This window comes from Fringilla coelebs (genome assembly GCF_963513975.1).
Source record: "Fringilla coelebs genome assembly, chromosome: 29".
Taxonomy (NCBI): Eukaryota; Metazoa; Chordata; class Aves; order Passeriformes; family Fringillidae; genus Fringilla; species Fringilla coelebs.
This window is the reverse complement of record NC_140055.1, coordinates 2,557,871-2,575,488: the sequence shown is the minus strand read 5'-3', so window position 1 is coordinate 2,575,488 and position 17,618 is coordinate 2,557,871. Positions and strand designations below refer to the sequence as shown.

Genomic DNA, 17,618 nt, shown 5'->3' with positions numbered 1-17,618 from the left:
GGGTGCTGATGCCCCAGTGACCCCCCAACAGCACGGAACTAGGAGCTGGACAGTGCCCCTGCCCCCCTGGATGGGGCCATAGGGGCACCCCCAAGTTTCCTCTGCCTTTTTCAGGAGGAGCTCAGGAGCAGCTGCTTCTCCGCCGGCGCAGCAGAGCGGTGTGGGGGCTCCTCTCCTCCTCGGGGTCGCTCTCACAGCAGCGCTGGGGGCACAGGGGGGCTGCAGGGCACGGCCAGGACTCCCCCCAGAGGAGAGGGGGAAGCCCCCCACCCTACTCGATGCCCCCATCTCTGGCCAAGCCCCCCACCACACTTCCCTCATCCCATCCCAGCAATAGGGGAAGGGTCCCACGCTCGGCCCCTCCTGCCCAAAACAGGGGGGCTGCATCACAGGGGGTACTGCCATGGAGAGAAACTGAGAGAGACCCCCCCAAATCCCTTCTCCCCCCTCCCCAGCCCATGCTGGGTGGGATCTGGGGGCTCACCAGCGCCTCATCCTCCCTCCCGAGGCGGCAGAGCAGGCGGTTGCAGGCGGACACGGTGTTGTAGGAGAGCTACAGGGGGACAGAAGGGAGGGGGTCCGAGGTGGGGGTCCCTCCCCAGCTCTACCCCCACCCCCCCAGCACAGGGGGGGCTCCCCAGGGGACTCAGGGCTGCTGGGACCCCACGGCCGGGCACCTTCCACTTCCTCCGGGCGTTGAACTTGCGGAAGTTTCTCATGTTGATGGAGGAACGGCTCCGGCTCAGCGCCTGCTTCCTGCTCAGGGGCTGCGGGGACAAGGACACGGCCCTGGCACTGCCACCGTGTCCCCACCCCGCTGCCAGGGGCCTGGCAGGGCCTGCCCGTGCCGCTCACCTTGATCCAGGGGTGCGCCAGGCACTCGGTGGCGGTCATGCGGCGCCTGCGGCACAAAGGGAGGGGTGGGGATGGGGGTCCTGGTCCCACAGGTCCAGGGTGGGGAGCGGGGGGTCGGGGTCAGGGTTGGGGTCTGGGTTGGGGTCAGGGTCAGGGTTGGGGTCAGGGTTGGGGTCAGGGTTGGGGTCAGGGTTGGGGTCTGGGTTAGGGTCAGGGTTGGGGTCAGGGTCGGGGTCAGGGTTGGGGTCAGGGTTGGGGTCAGGGTTGGGGTCTGGGTTAGGGTCAGGGTTGGGGTCAGGGTCAGGGTTAGGGTCAGGGTCTGGGTCAGGGTCTGGGTTAGGGTTAGGGTCTGGGTCAGGGTCAGGGTCAGGGTCTGGATCAGGGTCAGGGTTGGGGTTAGGGTTAGGGTTAGGGTCAGTGTTAGGGTTAGGATCAGGGCCTGGATTAGGGTCAGGGTTGGGGTTAGGGTTGGGGTTAGGGTTAGGGTCTGGGTCAGGGTCAGGGTCAGGGTCACAATTAGGGTCAGGGTTATGGTCAGGGCCTGGGTCAGCTCTAGGGTCTGGGTTAGGGTTAGGATCAGGGTTAGGGTCATGGTCAGGGTTATGGTTAGGGTTATGGTCAGGGTCTGGGTCAGGGTAAGGGTTAGGGTCAGGGTCAGGGTCAGGGTCAGAGTCAGGGTCAGGATAGTATGGGTGGGACAGAGAAGGGAACCAGATAGAGGTGGAGATGGTGGGGATGGAGATGGGGAATGAGATGGAAATGGAAATAGAGATGGGATGGAGATAACGATGGGATGGAAATGGAGATGGCGATGATGTTGAGGACAGGATGGGATGGGATGGGATGGGATGGGATGGGATGGGATGGGATGGGATGGGATGGGATGGGATGGGATGGGATGGGGATGGAGATAGAGATGGGAATGGGTACAGAAATGGGAATGGGTACAGAAATGGGATGGAGACGAAAGAGAGATGGGGATGATGGAAGTGGGGATGGGGCTGGGGATGAAGGTGAGGTTGGGACCAGCATGAGATGGGGATGGCGATGGCAATGATGAAGATGGGGATGTTGGAGGTGAGATATGAGAGGTGGAGGTGCGGGCAGAGATGGGAAGGAGATGGAAGGGATGGGGATGGGGCCTCACTCTGGCTCCTTCAGCAGCAGCTGGCGGATGAAGTCCTTGGCCAGCTCGGAGGTCTGGCTGAAGCAGCGCTCCTCAAACTCGTAGGCACCAGCCACGACGTTGGAGAGGGTCTCAGCATCCGTCTCACCCTGGAAGGGGGACAGGCCACTGAGCCTGTGGGGACACAAGACAGCTCCTGAGTGCCAGGACAGCACCAGCTCGGCCACCCCAGCACCCACAGCGTCCCTGTGCCTCAGTTTCCCCCAGCCACAGAGAGCATTGTCCCATACTCACAGAATGTAGGTGATGACTCCGATGCTCCTGAAATGCAGGGGTGGGGGTCAGGTGCTGCCCTCCCTGGGCCCTCCCCACCCACCAGCCCAGCCTGTTGCCCCCTCCCCCAGCTCCTGACCCCTCACCACATGTCGGTCGCGGGGCTCAGCGGCTCATAATTGATCACTTCAGGAGCTGGGGACAAACACAGAGCCAGGGTGGGACATCAGGGGGACGCCTGCATGCCTGGGGGTCCCATGGGAGTGCAGGGACCCCCAGGGATGTGCCAGCCCCGTACCAATGTACTGGGGGGTCCCACAGAGGCTCTTGTAGGTGATGCCATCCTCCAGCTGCTGGGCCAGCCCAAAGTCAATGATCTTGATCTGGGGCTTGGGGACATCCTTGTCCTGCAGCATGATGTTCTCGGGCTGTGGGAACAGCGCCGGGCTCAACGGGGTGACCGAGGGGTGATGGGGTCACAGCAGCACCCCGGGAAGATGAGAAGAGTGGGACCAGGGCTCTGGAAGTGCCTGGCACTCCTGGGATCCTCAGGGAGTGAGGATGGGGGGTCCCCACGGACACCTTGAGGTCAAAGTGAGCGATGAGGCGAGCGTGCAGGTATTGCACCCCGCTCAGGATCTGCCCCAGGAACTCGATGGCCTCCTCCTCCGACAGCATTTCCTTCTCAGCAATGAAGTCAAAGAGCTCCCCACCACTGATCCTGCGCAGGGTGGGGACAGGGAGAGCTCGGCCACCTCCAACACGTGCCACAGAAAGGGGGTCCCGCCCCCCCGGACCCCACTCACAGCTCCAGGACGAGCACCACCTCGGCCGTGCTGGCGAAGAGCTCGTGGAGCCGCAGGATGTTGGGGTGGTGGAGCTGCCGGAGGATGGCGACTTCCCGCTCCACCTGAGCCCGCTCCACCCCCAGGCGGCCCCGCCGCATCTTCAGCACCTTGGCGGCGTAGAGAGCGCCGGTGCTGCGCTGCCGGCAGAGCCTCACCACGCCGAAGTGGCCGCTGCAGCGAGAGCCGGGCTGGGGCACGGCCGGGCTGGCCCCGGGGCTCCGGGGGGTACCCAGAAACCCGGGCACCCTCGGGGCTCCCAGGGAGCTGGGATCCTGCCTGTGCCCCGCTGAACCTGCCTGCCCTCTGTTCACCTGCCTGCGACCTGCTCACCTGGGGTGGGTCCTGCTCACCTGGCCCGATCCCACTCACCTGCCCAAATTCCTGCTCACCTGCCCAGACCCCACTGAACCTGCCTGGATCCCATTAACCTTCCCAGATCTCACTCACCTGGCCAGATCCCACTCACCTGCCCAGATCCCACTTACCTGGCCAGATCCCACTTACCTGGCCAGATCCCTCCTCACCTGCCTGGATCCCAATGAACCTGCCTGGATCCCATTAACCTTCCCAGATCCCACTCACCTGCCTGGATCCCACTCACCTGCCCAAATTCCTGCTCACCTGCCCAGATCCCACTGAACCTGCCTAGATCCCATTCACCTTCCCAAATCCACCTCACCTGCCCAGACTCCTGCTCACCCACCTGGATTCCCACCTCACCTGTGGTAGATCCCCCTCACCTGCCCGGATCCCCACCTGCCCTCTGTTCACCTGCCTGCAACCTGCTCACCTGTGGTCGGTTCTGTTCACCTGCCCAGACCCCCCTCACCTGTGGTGGGTCCCCCTCACCTGCCCAGCTTCTCCAGCAGCTCATACGTGTCCTCCACGCTGCCCGGGCTCGTGGTGGCTGCCAGGCCCTGGCTCCCCTCATCCTCCCTGGGCACAGCCACGTCCTGTGAGGCAGCAGCAGCACCTGGCTCAGCTCCTGCCCAGGGCTGGGCCACACCTGGGGGTGCAGGGACCCCCAGAACCCCCCAGGATGCTCCCAGGGGAATTCCCAGGGCTGTGTCAGAGCTCTGCCCCTGCCCAGGGACCCCCCCAGGACCCCCAGAACCCCCCAGGGGAATTCCCAGTGCTGTGTCAGAGCTCTGCCCTGCCCAGGGACACCCCCCAGGACCCCCAGAACCCCCCAGGGGAATTCCCAATGCTGTGTCAGAGCTCTGCCCTGCCCAGGGACCCCCAGAACCCCCCAGGATGCTCCCAGGGAAATTCCCAGGGCTGTGTCAGAGCTCTGCCCCTGCCCAGGGACCCCCAGAACCCCCCAGGATGCTCCCAGGGAAATTCCCAGGGCTGTGTCAGAGCTCAGGTCCTGCCCAGCTCTTCCAGGTGACACCGAATTCTTCAGCAGGTGGAAACTTGGAGACTTTCAGCCCTTGGGAAGGAGCTGCAGGAGCTGCTCAGGGGGATTGGAAATGGGACAGGAGCAGGGAGAGAGGGGGGTCACAGCAGCCTGCCCCTCCCTGAGTGTGCAAGGGGTGGAAAATGCAGAGAAAACACAAAAAACAGTTGAATAGGGATGAAAGCACTGTGAGCTCAGCCCCCCCCAGCCCCCTGGCAGTGCCCCCCACACCCCCCCAGCCGTGGCTCACCTGGGGGCTGCCAGGGGCACCCCCTGAGCCCCCCTCAGCCGGGACCCGGCCGCTCTCAGCCATCCCTGCAAGACAAGAGGGGACAGGGGGACACTGGGTGGGCAGGGGGTGGCAGCTGGGGGGGGACAGGGACGGGGGGGGCACAGGGACGGGGGGGGCTTCTGGGGCAGCTGCCAGGAGCCCCCCGTGCCCAGGAGAGCCGGTGCCACCACCCTGGGATGGAGCTGGGAAAAAGGAAAGGGGAAAGGGGAAAGGGGAAAGGGGAAAGGGGAAAGGGGAAAGGGGAAAGGGGAAAGGGGAAAGGGGAAAGGGGAAAGGGGAAAGGGGAAAGGGGAAAAGGGAAAGGGAAAGGGAAAGGGAAAGGGAAAGGGAAAGGGAAAGGGAAAGGGAAAGGGAAAGGGAAAGGGAAAGGGAAAGGGAAAGGGAAAGGAAGAGAAGAGAAGAGAAGAGAAGAGAAGAGAAGAGAAGAGAAGAGAAGAGAAGAGAAGAGAAGAGAAGAGAAGAGAAGAGAAGAGAAGAGAAGAGAAGAGAAGAGAAGAGAAGAGAAGAGAAGAGAAGAGAAGAGAAGAGAAGAGAAGAGAAGAGAAGAGAAGAGAAGAGAAGAGAAGAGAAGAGAAGAGAAGAGAAGAGAAGAGAAGAGAAGAGAAGAGAAGAGAAGAGAAGAGAAGAGAAGAGAAGAGAAGAGGAGTGAGAGCAAGGCCAGGGAGGAAGGAGGGGCACGAGGAGCTCCAGAGATTTCAGGGCCCCCATTCCCATCTCCTGCTCCCCTGGAGGGAGGAGGGAGAGCCTGAGGAGGGAGGGATGGTGGGGAAGATGTGGCTAAGGTTTTGCTTTTCATTATGCTGCTCTGATTTGATTAGCAATAAATGCAATTAATTCCCCCAAGTGGAGTCTATTTTGCCCACGAGGTTGAGAGGAATGAGGGATTTGTCTTTACAGACAAGCTGGTAGATAAAACCAGCACTGGGAGATAAAAGAAACAATGGGAAGGGTTCCACTGCTTGATGAATGGAAAAAGATATTTGATTTAACAAATAAACTTTAGGTTTGCTGATAAATGAAACTGGGTGTTGAAAGATGAAAGAAACAATGGAGGAGAAAAACCCCTAAATTCCATAAGAATTAAAAATTAAAAGGGAGGGTTATACATTAGAGGGAAATCTTTGGGATCAGGTGTTCTGGGAAGTCTGAACCTCTCAAGTACCTCAGGAATGGGGAAAGGGAGGGAGAAATTGGGATAAAAAGGGAGGCTGAGTCCTCCAAAAATTGGAGAGACCCCAGGGGAATGCCCCACAGCCTCTCCCTTTGTTCAAATAAAGAAAAAGGACTCCCCTGTCTCCTTTTGGGACATAAACCTCTGATGGTTGTGGATTCATTTTCCTGACAGCATTCATGGCTGAGCGACCCCTCCCTGCCCTTATCCCCACCCAGGAGCCCAAAAATTGATGTAAAAATAAAGTGCACAGACATGAAGTGGAAAAATTCATAAACTCCTGTTTCTATAAGCAAGAATATGCCTCAAGTAAGTAAGAAACTGTATTAATAAAGTGAAGAGTCTACAGCAATGTGATTATATAAAATTAAAAGTTGATGTAAAAATTAAATTTCAAATGGATGTAAAAATAAAGTGGACAGACATTAAGTAGAAAAACCAAAAACTTATGTTTTTATAATTATAAGTAAGAATATAATTTAAGTTTAAGTAAGAAACTGTGTTAGATAAGATGGTGAAGAGTCTACAGTATAGTGATGTGATTATATAAAGTTAAAAGTTGATGTAAAAATTAAATTTCAAGTGGATGTAAAAATAAAGTGCACAGACATTAAGTAGAAAAATCATAAACATATTTCTATAAGTAAGAATATGCTTGATGTTAGATAAGATGGTGAAGAGTCTATAGTGTAGTAATGTGATTATATGGAGTTAAAAGTTTAAAAGTTATAACAGAAGCATGTGTATACATGCAACAGCAGCCTGTTAATTAAAAATAACCCCAGTGCAATAAAAGGGAATAAAGGTGATAAGTTAAAAAGCAAAATAAACCTTGCAGCAACTGGCCACTAAATTAGAAAGTTTAATATTGTCTTGCAACAAGGAACTCATGACTACTTTGTGCTATGGGCAAATGCTTACTGCTCTGAAATCCCACAGCCTCTGAGACAAATATTTATCCAAGCAATAATAGAATATTGAATAATAGAAATTATATACATATAATTTTTACATCAAATATATGGATATTTATATAATAGTATTATATGGAAATGTGAATATATGGTTTTATATAATATAATATTATTTATATGATATTTATATATTTAAAGGACAGACAGTGGTCCTCAAACCCTAAGGGACAGCTGGGAATCCCCAAACTCTAAAGGACAGTCCCCAAACCCTAAGGGACAGTTCCCAGACCCTAAAGGATAGTTAGTGGTCCCCAAACCCTAAAGGCCCCCAAACCCTTAAGGGACAATCCCTAAACCCTAAAGGACAGCTGGAGGTCCCCAAACCCTAAGGGACAGTCCCCAAACTCTAAAGGACAGCAGGAGGTCCCCTACCCACAGTCAGTGATCCCCAAACCCTAAGGGACAGTCAGTGATCCCCAAGCCCTAAAGGACAGTCCCCAAACCCTAAAGGACAGTTAGTGGTCCCCAAACCCTAAGGGACAGTCCCCAAACCCTAAGGGAAAATCCCCAGACCCTACAGGACAATTGGTGGCCCCCAAGCCCTAAAGGACAAACTCTAAAGGACAGTTATTGGTCCCCAAACCCTAAGGGACAGTCCCCAGACCCTAAAGGACAGTTGGAGGTCCTAAAACCTAAGGGACAATCCCCAAACCCTAAGGGACAATCCCCAAACTCTAAAGGACAGTTATTGGTCCCCAAACCCTAAGGGACAGTCCCCAGACCCTACAGGACAGTTGGAGGTCCCCGAGCCACAGTCAGTGATCCCCAAACCCTAAAGGACAGTTGGCGGCTCCCAAACCCTAAGGGACAGTCCCCAGACCCTAGGGGACACTCGGTGGTCCCCAAGCCCACTTCCCTCCAGCCTCTTCCCCCTCCCAGCCCCGCTGTGCCCCCTCACCCTCCCCGAGCCTTCCTCCACATCCAGCAGCTCCTCTTCCTCACTGCCCAGCCTGCCAGCCCGCACGGGGGACACTGCCTGTCCCCTCTGCCTGTCCCCTGTCCCCGGGGCACTCGGGCAGGCTGAGCTGGCCCTGGCACGGAGCTGGCCCTGGCACGGAGCTGCCCCATCCTCCCCATGCCCGGGCGGGTCCGTGCTGCAGCTGCAGCTGGGCCAGCATCCCTGGCCGTGTGTCGTGTCCGTGGGGGGGGGACAATGTGTCCGTTTGTCCCCTGGCGATGGACACAAGCAGCTGATTGCCCCGTGCCTCGCCAGACGCGCCCTGGCGTTGCGCTGCTTTTGAGAGGAGGGAAACTGAGGCACGGAAACCGCGGAGCTCCTGGGCAGAGCTGGACCCACGGGGGCTGGGGGGCGGGCAGAGTGTCCTGTCGTGTCCTGTCCTGTGCTGTCCCCCCGGGTCCTGCTGCCACTCACCAGGAAAACCAGCTGCCCAAAAAGGAGCTCCCAGCTCAGCACCCAACTTCCAAAAAGCCCCGTTGGACCCCAACCCTCCCCCAGCCAAGACAGCTCCCGAACCTGGTGGGTCACGGGGAGCTGGGAGCGCTCACCTCCAGCTCCAGCCTTCCTCCAGCAGCCCTGGCAGTGCCAGGATCCTCCTCAGTGCCAGGATCTTCCTCGGAGCCGCGGCATTCCCGGGAGCTGCGCCAGGACCCGGCCACAGCGCACAAGGAGATCTCTTTGCGTTCCTCCTGAAAACACCCCCGGCTGCGCAGAGGAGCCAGAAAAGGCCTTTGAGGAACAATTCCTGGTGGTTCCAGCCTCAGCTCCCCGAGGAGAGGGCCGGGACACGGCGGGATGAGCCGCTGTCCCCTGCCACCCCTTCCTTTCCCCGTTCCGGTGAGCATCGCAAACAGGAAGCCTGGCGGACACCGCCACGGGAAACGGGGGAGGCACTGGAGGTTTTGGGGAGGTGATAAAAACGAGAGCAAGCTCCCGGACGAAAGTGATTTTAGCATTTATTACAAAAAAGAAAAGGCCTAAAGCAAGGGGGCTTGTGGAGCAGGAGCGTTCCCATCCAAGATGCTGCAGCGCTGGCGCTGGGTTTTCTTGAGCAGCGATGTCCCCGATGCTCCACGTGGAGCCGGACAGCTTCCCTGGGTCAGATGCCCTTTTTATCCTGTCTTGGATTGTTTTTTGTTGGAATCATTCATTTGCATGAAGGTTTAAGGCTCTCGATTGGCCATTCATGTTCTGTCCAGGCTGGCTTGTTTTGCTTGGGGTGTGGTGCATGAGAACCCTTTTAACCCCTTTTACAATATAATAACCCAAGGAACAGTACGTGCTTTGCAATTATCAACTATTTTACAACAGTTTCTCACCTGTTTTTAACAGAAGGACGGCTTTCTGCAGGTGGAGGGAGCCGGGGATGCCGGGGGTGGCACCGGCACCGCCCCGGGGCATGGCTCAGCTGTGGGAATCCTTAAAATCAGAGGGTTTTGGAAAAGCTGCAAAAGGCAGCCTCAGAAACAGCAGAACTGTGATTAGAGCTAAGCAGTAGCCATGAGATTTGTCAGCAAAAAAATTATGAGTGGAAAGTAGGGACAAATAGAGCAATGCTTGTCTAAAATAAGTCCCTAAGCTACAGAAAAGAATATCTAGTGAGATATTAGGAAGTTCTAAACTTAATAATGGAGCTCAGTGCATTGTGTTTGAAGGCTCACAAGCAGGTATTGTATTTGAAATAAGCAAGCATTGTTTAACCAAAGGTAGGTGTGCTTATAGTGGTTGGATGGAACTACTGTCAACACACTTCTGCTTTGTGTGATTGGTCAAAAAACTTTTAAAGTGAGCTGTAACACTGAGTTCTTTGTCTGCTTACCAAAAATGTAAACCACTAACATCTTCCCATTATCATAACCATGTCGTGAGACTGATACTAACAAATAAAACAGCCCAAAGCTCCTCAACAGTCTCATCCCATTTGTGATTTTTACATAAAGCCCCAATCAACAACACCCCCCCATCCCTGTCCTGGTGCCATGGGTGAGCCAGACCCTGCCCTAATCCCTGCCCTAACCCCAAATCCATGGGATGCAGCAGGGCTGGCACTGCCCTCACCTTGGCACCACCCGGGTGAGAGTGGCAGAGGACACGTGGCACAGCCACGGCGTTGGCAGCTCGGCTGCTGGTGCCCCAGAACGGCCCAGAATGGCCCAGAACAGCCCAGAACGGCCCAGCTCTGGCACCCAGAGTCTGAAGAAGGGGATGGTGCTGGATTGCACCGTGCCAGGACTGAATCGGGGCTCACGGTGTGAGCCCGGGGCCACCGAGCCTGCTGTCCCCTCTGAGCTCTGCTGTCCCCTCCCTGCTCTGCTGTCCCCTCTTCTGTCCCCTCCCTGCTCTGCTGTCCCCTCTGAGCTCTGCTGTTCCCCCTGATCTCTGCTGTCCCCTCTGAGCTCTGCTGTCCCCTCCCTGCTCTGCTGTCCCCTCTGAGCTCTGCTGTCCCCTCTGAGCTCTGCTGTCCTCTCCCTGCTCTGCTGTCCCCTCTGCTGTCCCCTCTGAGCTCTGCTGTCCCCTCTGAGCTCTGCTGTCCCCCTGATCTCTGCTGTCCCCTCCCTGCTCTGCTGTCCCCCCTGATCTCTGCTGTCCCTTCTGAGCTCTGCTGTCCCCTCCCTGCTCTGCTGTCCCCTCTGATCTCTGCTGTCCCCCCTGATCTCTGCTCTCCCCTCCCTGCTCTGCTGTCCCCTCTGAGCTCTGCTGTCCCCCCTGATCTCTGCTGTCCCCTCTGAGCTCTGCTGTCCCCTCCCTGCTCTGCTGTCCCCCCTGATCTCTGCTGTCCCCTCTCTGCTCTGCTGTCCCCTCCGAGCTCTGCTCTCCCTGTGCCCAGCAGTGGCAGCTCCCAGGATGCAGACAGGACAGGACAGGAGGGACAATGACACCTTTGCAGGCTCAGACATGCCGCTCCTCAGTCCTCTCCTCGCCACAGCCCAGCCTGTTGCGAGGCTGCCGGTGTCACCTGGCTGTCACCGCAGGGCCACCATGCCACCTTCCTGTGACGTTTCCCCATCACATGAAGGTTCTTGCAGCTTCAGTCGCTGCTTCCTGCCTGTGGCCGGCAGCAGAGGCAGAGCAGAGCAGGGCAGCAGGGCTGCCTCACCCTGCCCGTCCTCCTGCCTGTCCCCTGCCTGTCCCCTGACCATCCTGCCTGTCCCCTGCCTGTCCCCTGTCCATCCTGTCTGTCCCCTGTCCATCCTGCCTGTCCCCTGCCTGTTCCCCTGCCTGTCCTGCTCATCCCGTGCCCGTCCTGCTCGTCCTCTGCCTGTTCTGCCTGTCCCCTGCCCAGCCTCTGCCCTTCCTGCCTGTCCCCTGCCTGTCCCCTGCCCATCCTGCCCGTCCCCCTGTCTGTCCCCTGCCCCTGCATCGCCGGCCACGGACACCAAGCAGAGGTAGGAGCGTGGGCTGGGGGCTGGGGTTGGGTATGCAGCGAAGCCAAGGAGTGAACCCTGAGCAGGGGACACTGGACAGGAGGTTCAGGGATGTCTCCCTGCCCAAAGGCAGGACAAAAAGCACATTAATGGGGTGAAAAGAGAGGGATTGGGGTCCCCTGCCCACGCCAGCCCTTCCAGCCAGATCTTACCCTCTCCAAAGGGGGAAGTTCAGGCCGGAACTGTCCCACAGAGCGAAGCTTTCAGCTCGTTTCAGGGCTGATCTGACTCGTTCCCACCACAGCAGTGCGGGGTTTCAGAGGCACATCCTGCCCCAGGGAGCAAATCCCCTGAGCTGCCCCACCGAGGCCAAGGAGCTGGGCTGGGGGAACAGGGCTGAGCCCCCCACCCCTGCCCAGCACCCCCACCCAGCTGGGGGATGCACAGCGAGCTGGGGACAGTGGCATTGTCCCCAGCAGCCTGACCTGACCTGAATTCTCCTTCCCAGCACTCCCTGAGCCGGGTGAGTGCACTTTGGGGTGTTTTGTTGCTCTTTCTCAACACCTCCTCACCTCCCCCTGCCTGCAGGGGTGCAGGGCCAGGCTGGGCACTGCTGCAGGTTGAAGGTGGAGCTGGGGTGCCTTTGCAGGATCCCCTTGCTCTCAGACAAGCCTGGACCCACTCCTCTGACTCAGCTTCGCCTCCCAGATCCAACCAGCCCCAGAATCTTCCACCCCCTCAAGCATCTGCTGGGGATTAACGTTGTTTTGCTGGGTGTTGGCAGCTCAGGGTCAAGCTCAAGGTCCCTCAGGAGCTGCTCAGCCTCTCCCTCCCCTACGCAGGGCTGAGCTGACACACTGAGGACTTCAGAGGGCCAGGAGGATTCACATGCTCCCTCCTGAGCTCCTCCCCACCCACATCACTGTCCCCCCTTCTCCTCTGGCGTGCCAAGGTCGCTGTCCCTCCCCATCACCCAGGCTGGGGAGGATCAGGGTGCTGAGCTCGGGGAGCACGAGGTGAAGGTGATGGTGAGAGCAGGGCCTGTGGGGGTGTCTTGGAGCCCCCCCAGGGCTCTCCCCAAAGGAGGCCCCCCTGCCCTGAGCCTTCTCCTCCCCACTCCCTGGGACAGGGCACTCCATGGATGACGACCGGCCCCTCTTCACCACCTTCAAGCCCCTTGCTGAGGACAGCACAGCCACAGCCAAGGCAGCCCCCACCAGCACCCCCAGCCAGCCCCAGGGGCCTTCAGAGCAGTCACCAGGACACCAGAGCAGACATGGCAGGGTAGGACATGGGGACACGAGGGTGGACAGAGCCCGGCTCACCCTCGCAGGGCTCCCACGCCCTCAGGGGCTGCGCTGGGAGCAGAACATCCTTGCTGTCTGTCCTCACCTGAGCTCCCGGTGCTGCCCCCTTCCCTCCAGGTCCCTCCAGGTTTCTGGTCAGCCCAGTCCCAGCCCGAGGGGGAGCCGTGGCCGGAGCGGGTGGCGCTGCGTGCCCGCACCAGGCTGTGGTTCGAGCAGACTCAAGCGCAGAGCTTGGGGCCCGAGGGGGAGCTCCCCGCGTGGTTCCACGGCTTCATCAGCCGCAGGTGAGCCAGGGGAGGCCAGGGCGGGAACGGGGACAGCGTCCCCTCCCCAGGCTCCCAAACGGGGACCGAAACCCCGGGTGACACGGAGGGGATGAGGTTGAGCGGCTCAGTGTCCCTGCCCGCAGGGAGGCAGAGGAGCTGCTGCAGGATCAGCCCCTGGGCTGCTTCCTGGTGCGCTTCAGCGAGAGCACCGTGGGCTTCGTGCTGTCCTACAGGTGAGGAAAGCGACAGCCCCGGCCCAGGGAGGGGCCGAGCAGCTCTGTCCCCTCCCGTGCCGTGCCGTGCCAGGCTGTGCCATGCCACACTGTGCTCTCTCCCCTCCCAGCGGCTGTGCCCATGCCGTACCATGCCGTGCCGTGCTATGCTGTGCTCTCTCCCCTTCCAGCAGCTGTGTCTATGCCATGCCATGCTGTGCATGCCGTGCCATGCTGTGCCATGCCATGCTGTGCTCTCTCCCCTCCCAACGGCTGTGCCACGCCATGCCGTGCCGTGCCATGCCACGTTGTGCCATGCATGCCATGCCGTGCTCTCTCCCCTCCCAGCGGATGTGCCCATGCCATGCTGTGCCATGCCATGCCGTACTGTGCCATGCATGCTGTGCCATGCTGTGCTCTCTTCCCTCCCGGTGGCTGTGCCCATGCCATGCATGCTGTGCTCTCTTCCCTCCTGGCAGCTGTGCCCATGCCATGCCATGCCATGCCATGCCATGCTGTGTGTGCCATGCTGTGCCATGCCATGCCGTGCCATGCATGCTGCCCCATGCATGCCACACCATGCTGTGCCATGCTGTGCTCTCTTCCCTCCTGGCAGCTGTGCCCATGCCATGCCATGCTGTGTGTGCCATGCCATGCCATGCCATACCGTGCCATGCCATGCCGTGCTCTCTCCCCTCCCAGCAGCTGTGCCCATGCCATGCCATGCCATGCCATGCCGTGCTATGCTGTGCTCTCTTCCCTCCCGGCGGCTGTGCCCATGCCATCATGCCATGCTGTGCCGTGCCGTGCTGTGCCATGCATGTTGAGCCATGCATGCCATGCCATGCCATGCCATGCTGTGCTGTCTCCCCTCCCGGTGGCTGTGCCCATGCCATCATGCCATGCCGTGCATTCCATGCTGTGCCATGCCGTGCCATGCTGTGCCATGCCGTGCTCTGTCCCCTCCCGGCGGCCGTGCCCATGCCGTGCCGTGCCATGCCGTGCCATCTCCCTCCAGGGGCAGGGGTCGCTGCCGGCACTTTGTCCTGGACCAGCTGCCGGACGGGCGCTACGTGATCCTGGGCGAGCGCAGCGCCCACGCCGGGCTGGCCCAGCTGCTGCAGCACCACGCCACGGCCCCGGTCACGCCGTACCGAGAGTTCCTCACCGTGCCCCTGCCCTGCTCCCGGGTGAGTCCCGGCCCTAAAGCCCCCGAGAGACCCCCAGAGCCCCCAAGAGCCCCTGCATATTGGAATATTTACCAATAGAGCCGGACGGGACGTACCTGAGCTTTGCTGGCCCTTGGTGCTGAACCAAATAGTGGCAATTGTGGTGTTTTACCCCAGAGACACTTTGGGCTGGCTGGGACCTGCAGCTGGGCACGTGGGGACAAGTCCAGGCGTGTTGGGGTGGTGGCAGGATGGAGCTTTCCCCCCATAACAGGGTCTGCTCCTCGGGTTTCCCTCTGGCAGAGAAGCTTTAAGGCGATGGTGAAGGAAAGGAGTCGGTTCTGATGGAGGGTTTGGATCCAGAGCTTTATTCTGAACCCACAACAGCTCCAGCAGAACTCCTGACCCCGTGGGTGCTGCTCCTTTAACCCCGGGAGAGGGGCAGGGAAGGGGCTGGGAGCCACCAGCCAGGTACAGGAGGGGAGGTCTCAAGGGACAAAGGACACCTGGATGGCCCAGTGCCCCCCGGGGGTAGAGGGCACCCTTTGAATCTGCCCTCCTGGAATACCAGGACAGACAGACAGTGCTGGGAGGGGAAAGGAGAGGTGACTGACACACCTGGGAGGGAATTATCAGGGGAGGGACCCAGGGTTCTGGGGTAAACCCTGAAATCACACCCAACACCTGCTGCCATCCAGAGGATTTTCCCAAGCTGGGGAATAGAGCCAAGGGAAATCCGAGCATCACAAAAGCCGGGCTTGGAAGCCACCCTGGCCAGCAGGAGCGAGGAACCAGTGCCCAGCTGGGTGTGCCCTGACCAGCACCCATCCCGACATCTCTCTGCTCTCCCCGCAGAAGGACGAGCCCCGAGTGCGGCCGCAGCCCCCGGCTGGCGGTGATGCTGCACATTCCTCACCGAGCCCAGCAGCGGCCAAGCTCCCGGAGTACGGCCCCGCGTCCCTGGAGCACCCCAGAGCCGAGGGCGGCTCCGCCGGGGAGGTACCAGGGCAGGGAGGATGGAGGCACTGCCCAAGGACAGGATGGGAGGGGGGGGATGCCGTGACACCCACTCCCAGCCCTCACCTCCGCCCTGTCCCGTCCCTCCCGCAGGCTCCCGGTGTTCCGCCGTCGCTCCCTGCCAAGAGCAGCTCCCGGGGCGCGGCTCGGGGGTTGAACAGCCCCTCCGGCAGCGCGGCAGCCCCCGAGGTTCCCTACGCCCAGGTGCACAAAGAATCCGCCCGCCCCGAGCCCCCCGAGGCCAAGTACCAGCAGCTCATGTGCTTCCATGTCTACGCCGAGCCCCGTGAGGAGATCGACCCCAGCCCCTCCGAGCCCCAGGAGCCCACCCCTGGGGTCCCCATCCCCGAGGGATCCCCCACCCCCGGAGGACCCATCCCCGAGGAGCCCATCCCCTTCTATGCCATGGCCCGCGGCTGGAGCCCCCGTGCCAGCCCCGAGGAGAACATCTACTCCGAGGTGGCACTGGCCCGGCAGGGTGTGCCTGCCCGGCCCCCCCCCCGCCCCCCAAAACGCCTTCTCCACGCTGCCCCCCAAAGCCCGGCCCCACCGCCGGCTCTTCCGCAGCGTTTCCAGCCAGGACTGCAAGAGGAGGCAGCTCTCGGCAGCTCCCAGCACGGACAGGGAGGACAGAGGAGCTTCCAGCACGGGCACACAGGTGGGTGGGTCCCCAGGGCAGGTGATGGCTCTAGAGCTCAGCCCCAACACGAGTGAAGGCTCCCGGCACACGCCAGGAGCACAGGGAACCTGAAATGGTTCAGGTTGGAAAGCCCATCCTATTCCACCCCCTGCCAGGGGCAAGGACACCTTCCATGATGCTCCAAGCCCTGTCCAACCTGGCCTGGAACCTTCCAGGGATGGGGCAACCACAGCTTCTCTGTGCCAGGCCCTCCCCACCCTCACAGGGAAGAATCCCTTCCCAATATCCCACCTAACCCTACCCTCTGACAGTGGGAAGAATTCCTTCCCAAAATCCCACCTAACTCTGCCCTCTGGCAGTGGGAAGAATTCCCTCCCAAAATCCCACCTAACTCTGCCCTCTGGCAGTGGGAAGAATTCTTTCCCAAAATCCCACCTAACTCTGCCCTCTGGCAGTGGGAAGAATTCCCTCCCAAAATCCCACCTAACTCTGCCCTCTGGCAGTGGGAAGAATCCTTTCCCAATATCCCACCTAACCCTGCCCTCTGGCAGTGGGAAGAATTCCTTCCCAATATCCCATACATACCTTCTCTATGGCAGTGGGAAGAATCCCTTCCCAAAATCCCACCTAACTCTGCCCTCTGCAGTGGGAAGAATTCCCTCCCAAAATCCCACCTACCTCTGGCAGTGGGAAGAATTCTTTCCCAAAATCCCACCTAACTCTGCCCTCTGCAGTGGGAAGAATTCCCTCCCAATATCCCATACATACCTTCCCTATGGCAGTGGGAAGAATTCCCTCCTAATATCCCACCTAACTCTGCCCTCTGGCAGTGGGAAGAATTATTTCCCAAAATCCCACCTACCTCTGGCAGTGGGAAGAACCCCTTCCCAAAATCCCACCTAACTCTGCCCTCTGGCAGTGGGAAGAATTCCCTCCCAACATCCCAGCTATCCCTGGCTGCAGGAAACCATTCCCCCTTGTCCTGTCACTCCAGGCCTTTACAAAAACTGGGTCCCAGTCCCAAAGCCAAGGGCTGGGAGGGTGAAAGACCCACCCTGTGCTGTTTCCTGGCTCTCACACCCACCTCTCTCCCTGGGAATCACCCAGGTTGTCCTGAACCCTGAGCTGGAGCTGGATGACCCCGTGTACAGCAGGAGCACACCCAGGGAGCTGCACCCCACGGCCACAGCTGAGAATGTGTACGAGCAGCTGCCTGGGGACTGCCCCTAAACCACCTGGACAGCACCAACAGCACCAACCTCAGCCTCACCTCACTGCAGGAAGCCCTGGGAGAGCTCCAAGGCTGCTGGTGGCCCCAGCTGGCAGTGCCAACCTGCTCTTCCAGCTTGACAGCACAGGGGAGAGCCTTACCTTACCCATGAACACATTCCAAGAGACTTCTGGTAATAAAATGAGGGGAAAAAAGGCTGTTACAGGAAAAACAGGGATGAGTTTGGCACAGCTGGTGCATGCAGTTGGATATTAAATTGGTCAGAAACTGGAGTGATGCCACACTGAACCTGCCCAGCCTGTAGCCAACACTCCAAGCCCTACCTGCTTCCTCAGCCACAAAATTTGGGATGATGCCACTGTCCCAGAGCTGTCCCATGGGGCACAAATTCTGGCAAGCCACAGTGGAGCTGAGCAGTGCTTCCAGCCCCCAGGATGGCCAAAGCCCTGGCTTGGAGAGAAAAGGAGGGTTGGGGGACTGTAGCTGTTTTATCTCTGGGAAAATTCACTTCTGAC

General features: G+C 59.2%; 2 protein-coding genes across 2 annotated transcripts; one reads left to right on the top strand and one right to left on the bottom strand.

Moving 5' to 3' along the window:
* Positions 1 to 121: 121 nt before the first annotated feature.
* Positions 122 to 8,536, bottom strand: LOC311163945 (death-associated protein kinase 2-like; the record flags this gene model as incomplete). Its single annotated transcript, XM_084223159.1, has 13 exons — positions 8,445 to 8,536; positions 4,752 to 4,816; positions 3,952 to 4,055; positions 3,061 to 3,273; positions 2,837 to 2,975; positions 2,553 to 2,682; positions 2,401 to 2,449; positions 2,276 to 2,302; positions 2,003 to 2,155; positions 856 to 901; positions 678 to 767; positions 485 to 553; positions 122 to 202 (listed from the first exon to the last, which is right to left on the bottom strand). The coding sequence occupies exons 2-13, from the start codon at positions 4,812 to 4,814 to the stop codon at positions 122 to 124; spliced, it is 1,164 nt and encodes a 387-aa protein (XP_084079285.1). The 5' UTR covers positions 4,815 to 4,816; positions 8,445 to 8,536.
* Positions 8,537 to 10,044: 1,508 nt separating this feature from the next.
* On the top strand, positions 10,045 to 17,102 carry SH2D2A (SH2 domain containing 2A; the record flags this gene model as incomplete). The annotated part of the gene is given in 9 exon segments (XM_084222968.1): positions 10,045 to 10,145; positions 12,214 to 12,289; positions 12,686 to 12,852; positions 12,978 to 13,067; positions 14,065 to 14,236; positions 15,071 to 15,214; positions 15,326 to 15,721; positions 15,723 to 15,890; positions 16,980 to 17,102. Coding segments are annotated over 9 exon segments (1,437 nt in total).
* Positions 17,103 to 17,618: the final 516 nt, after the last annotated feature.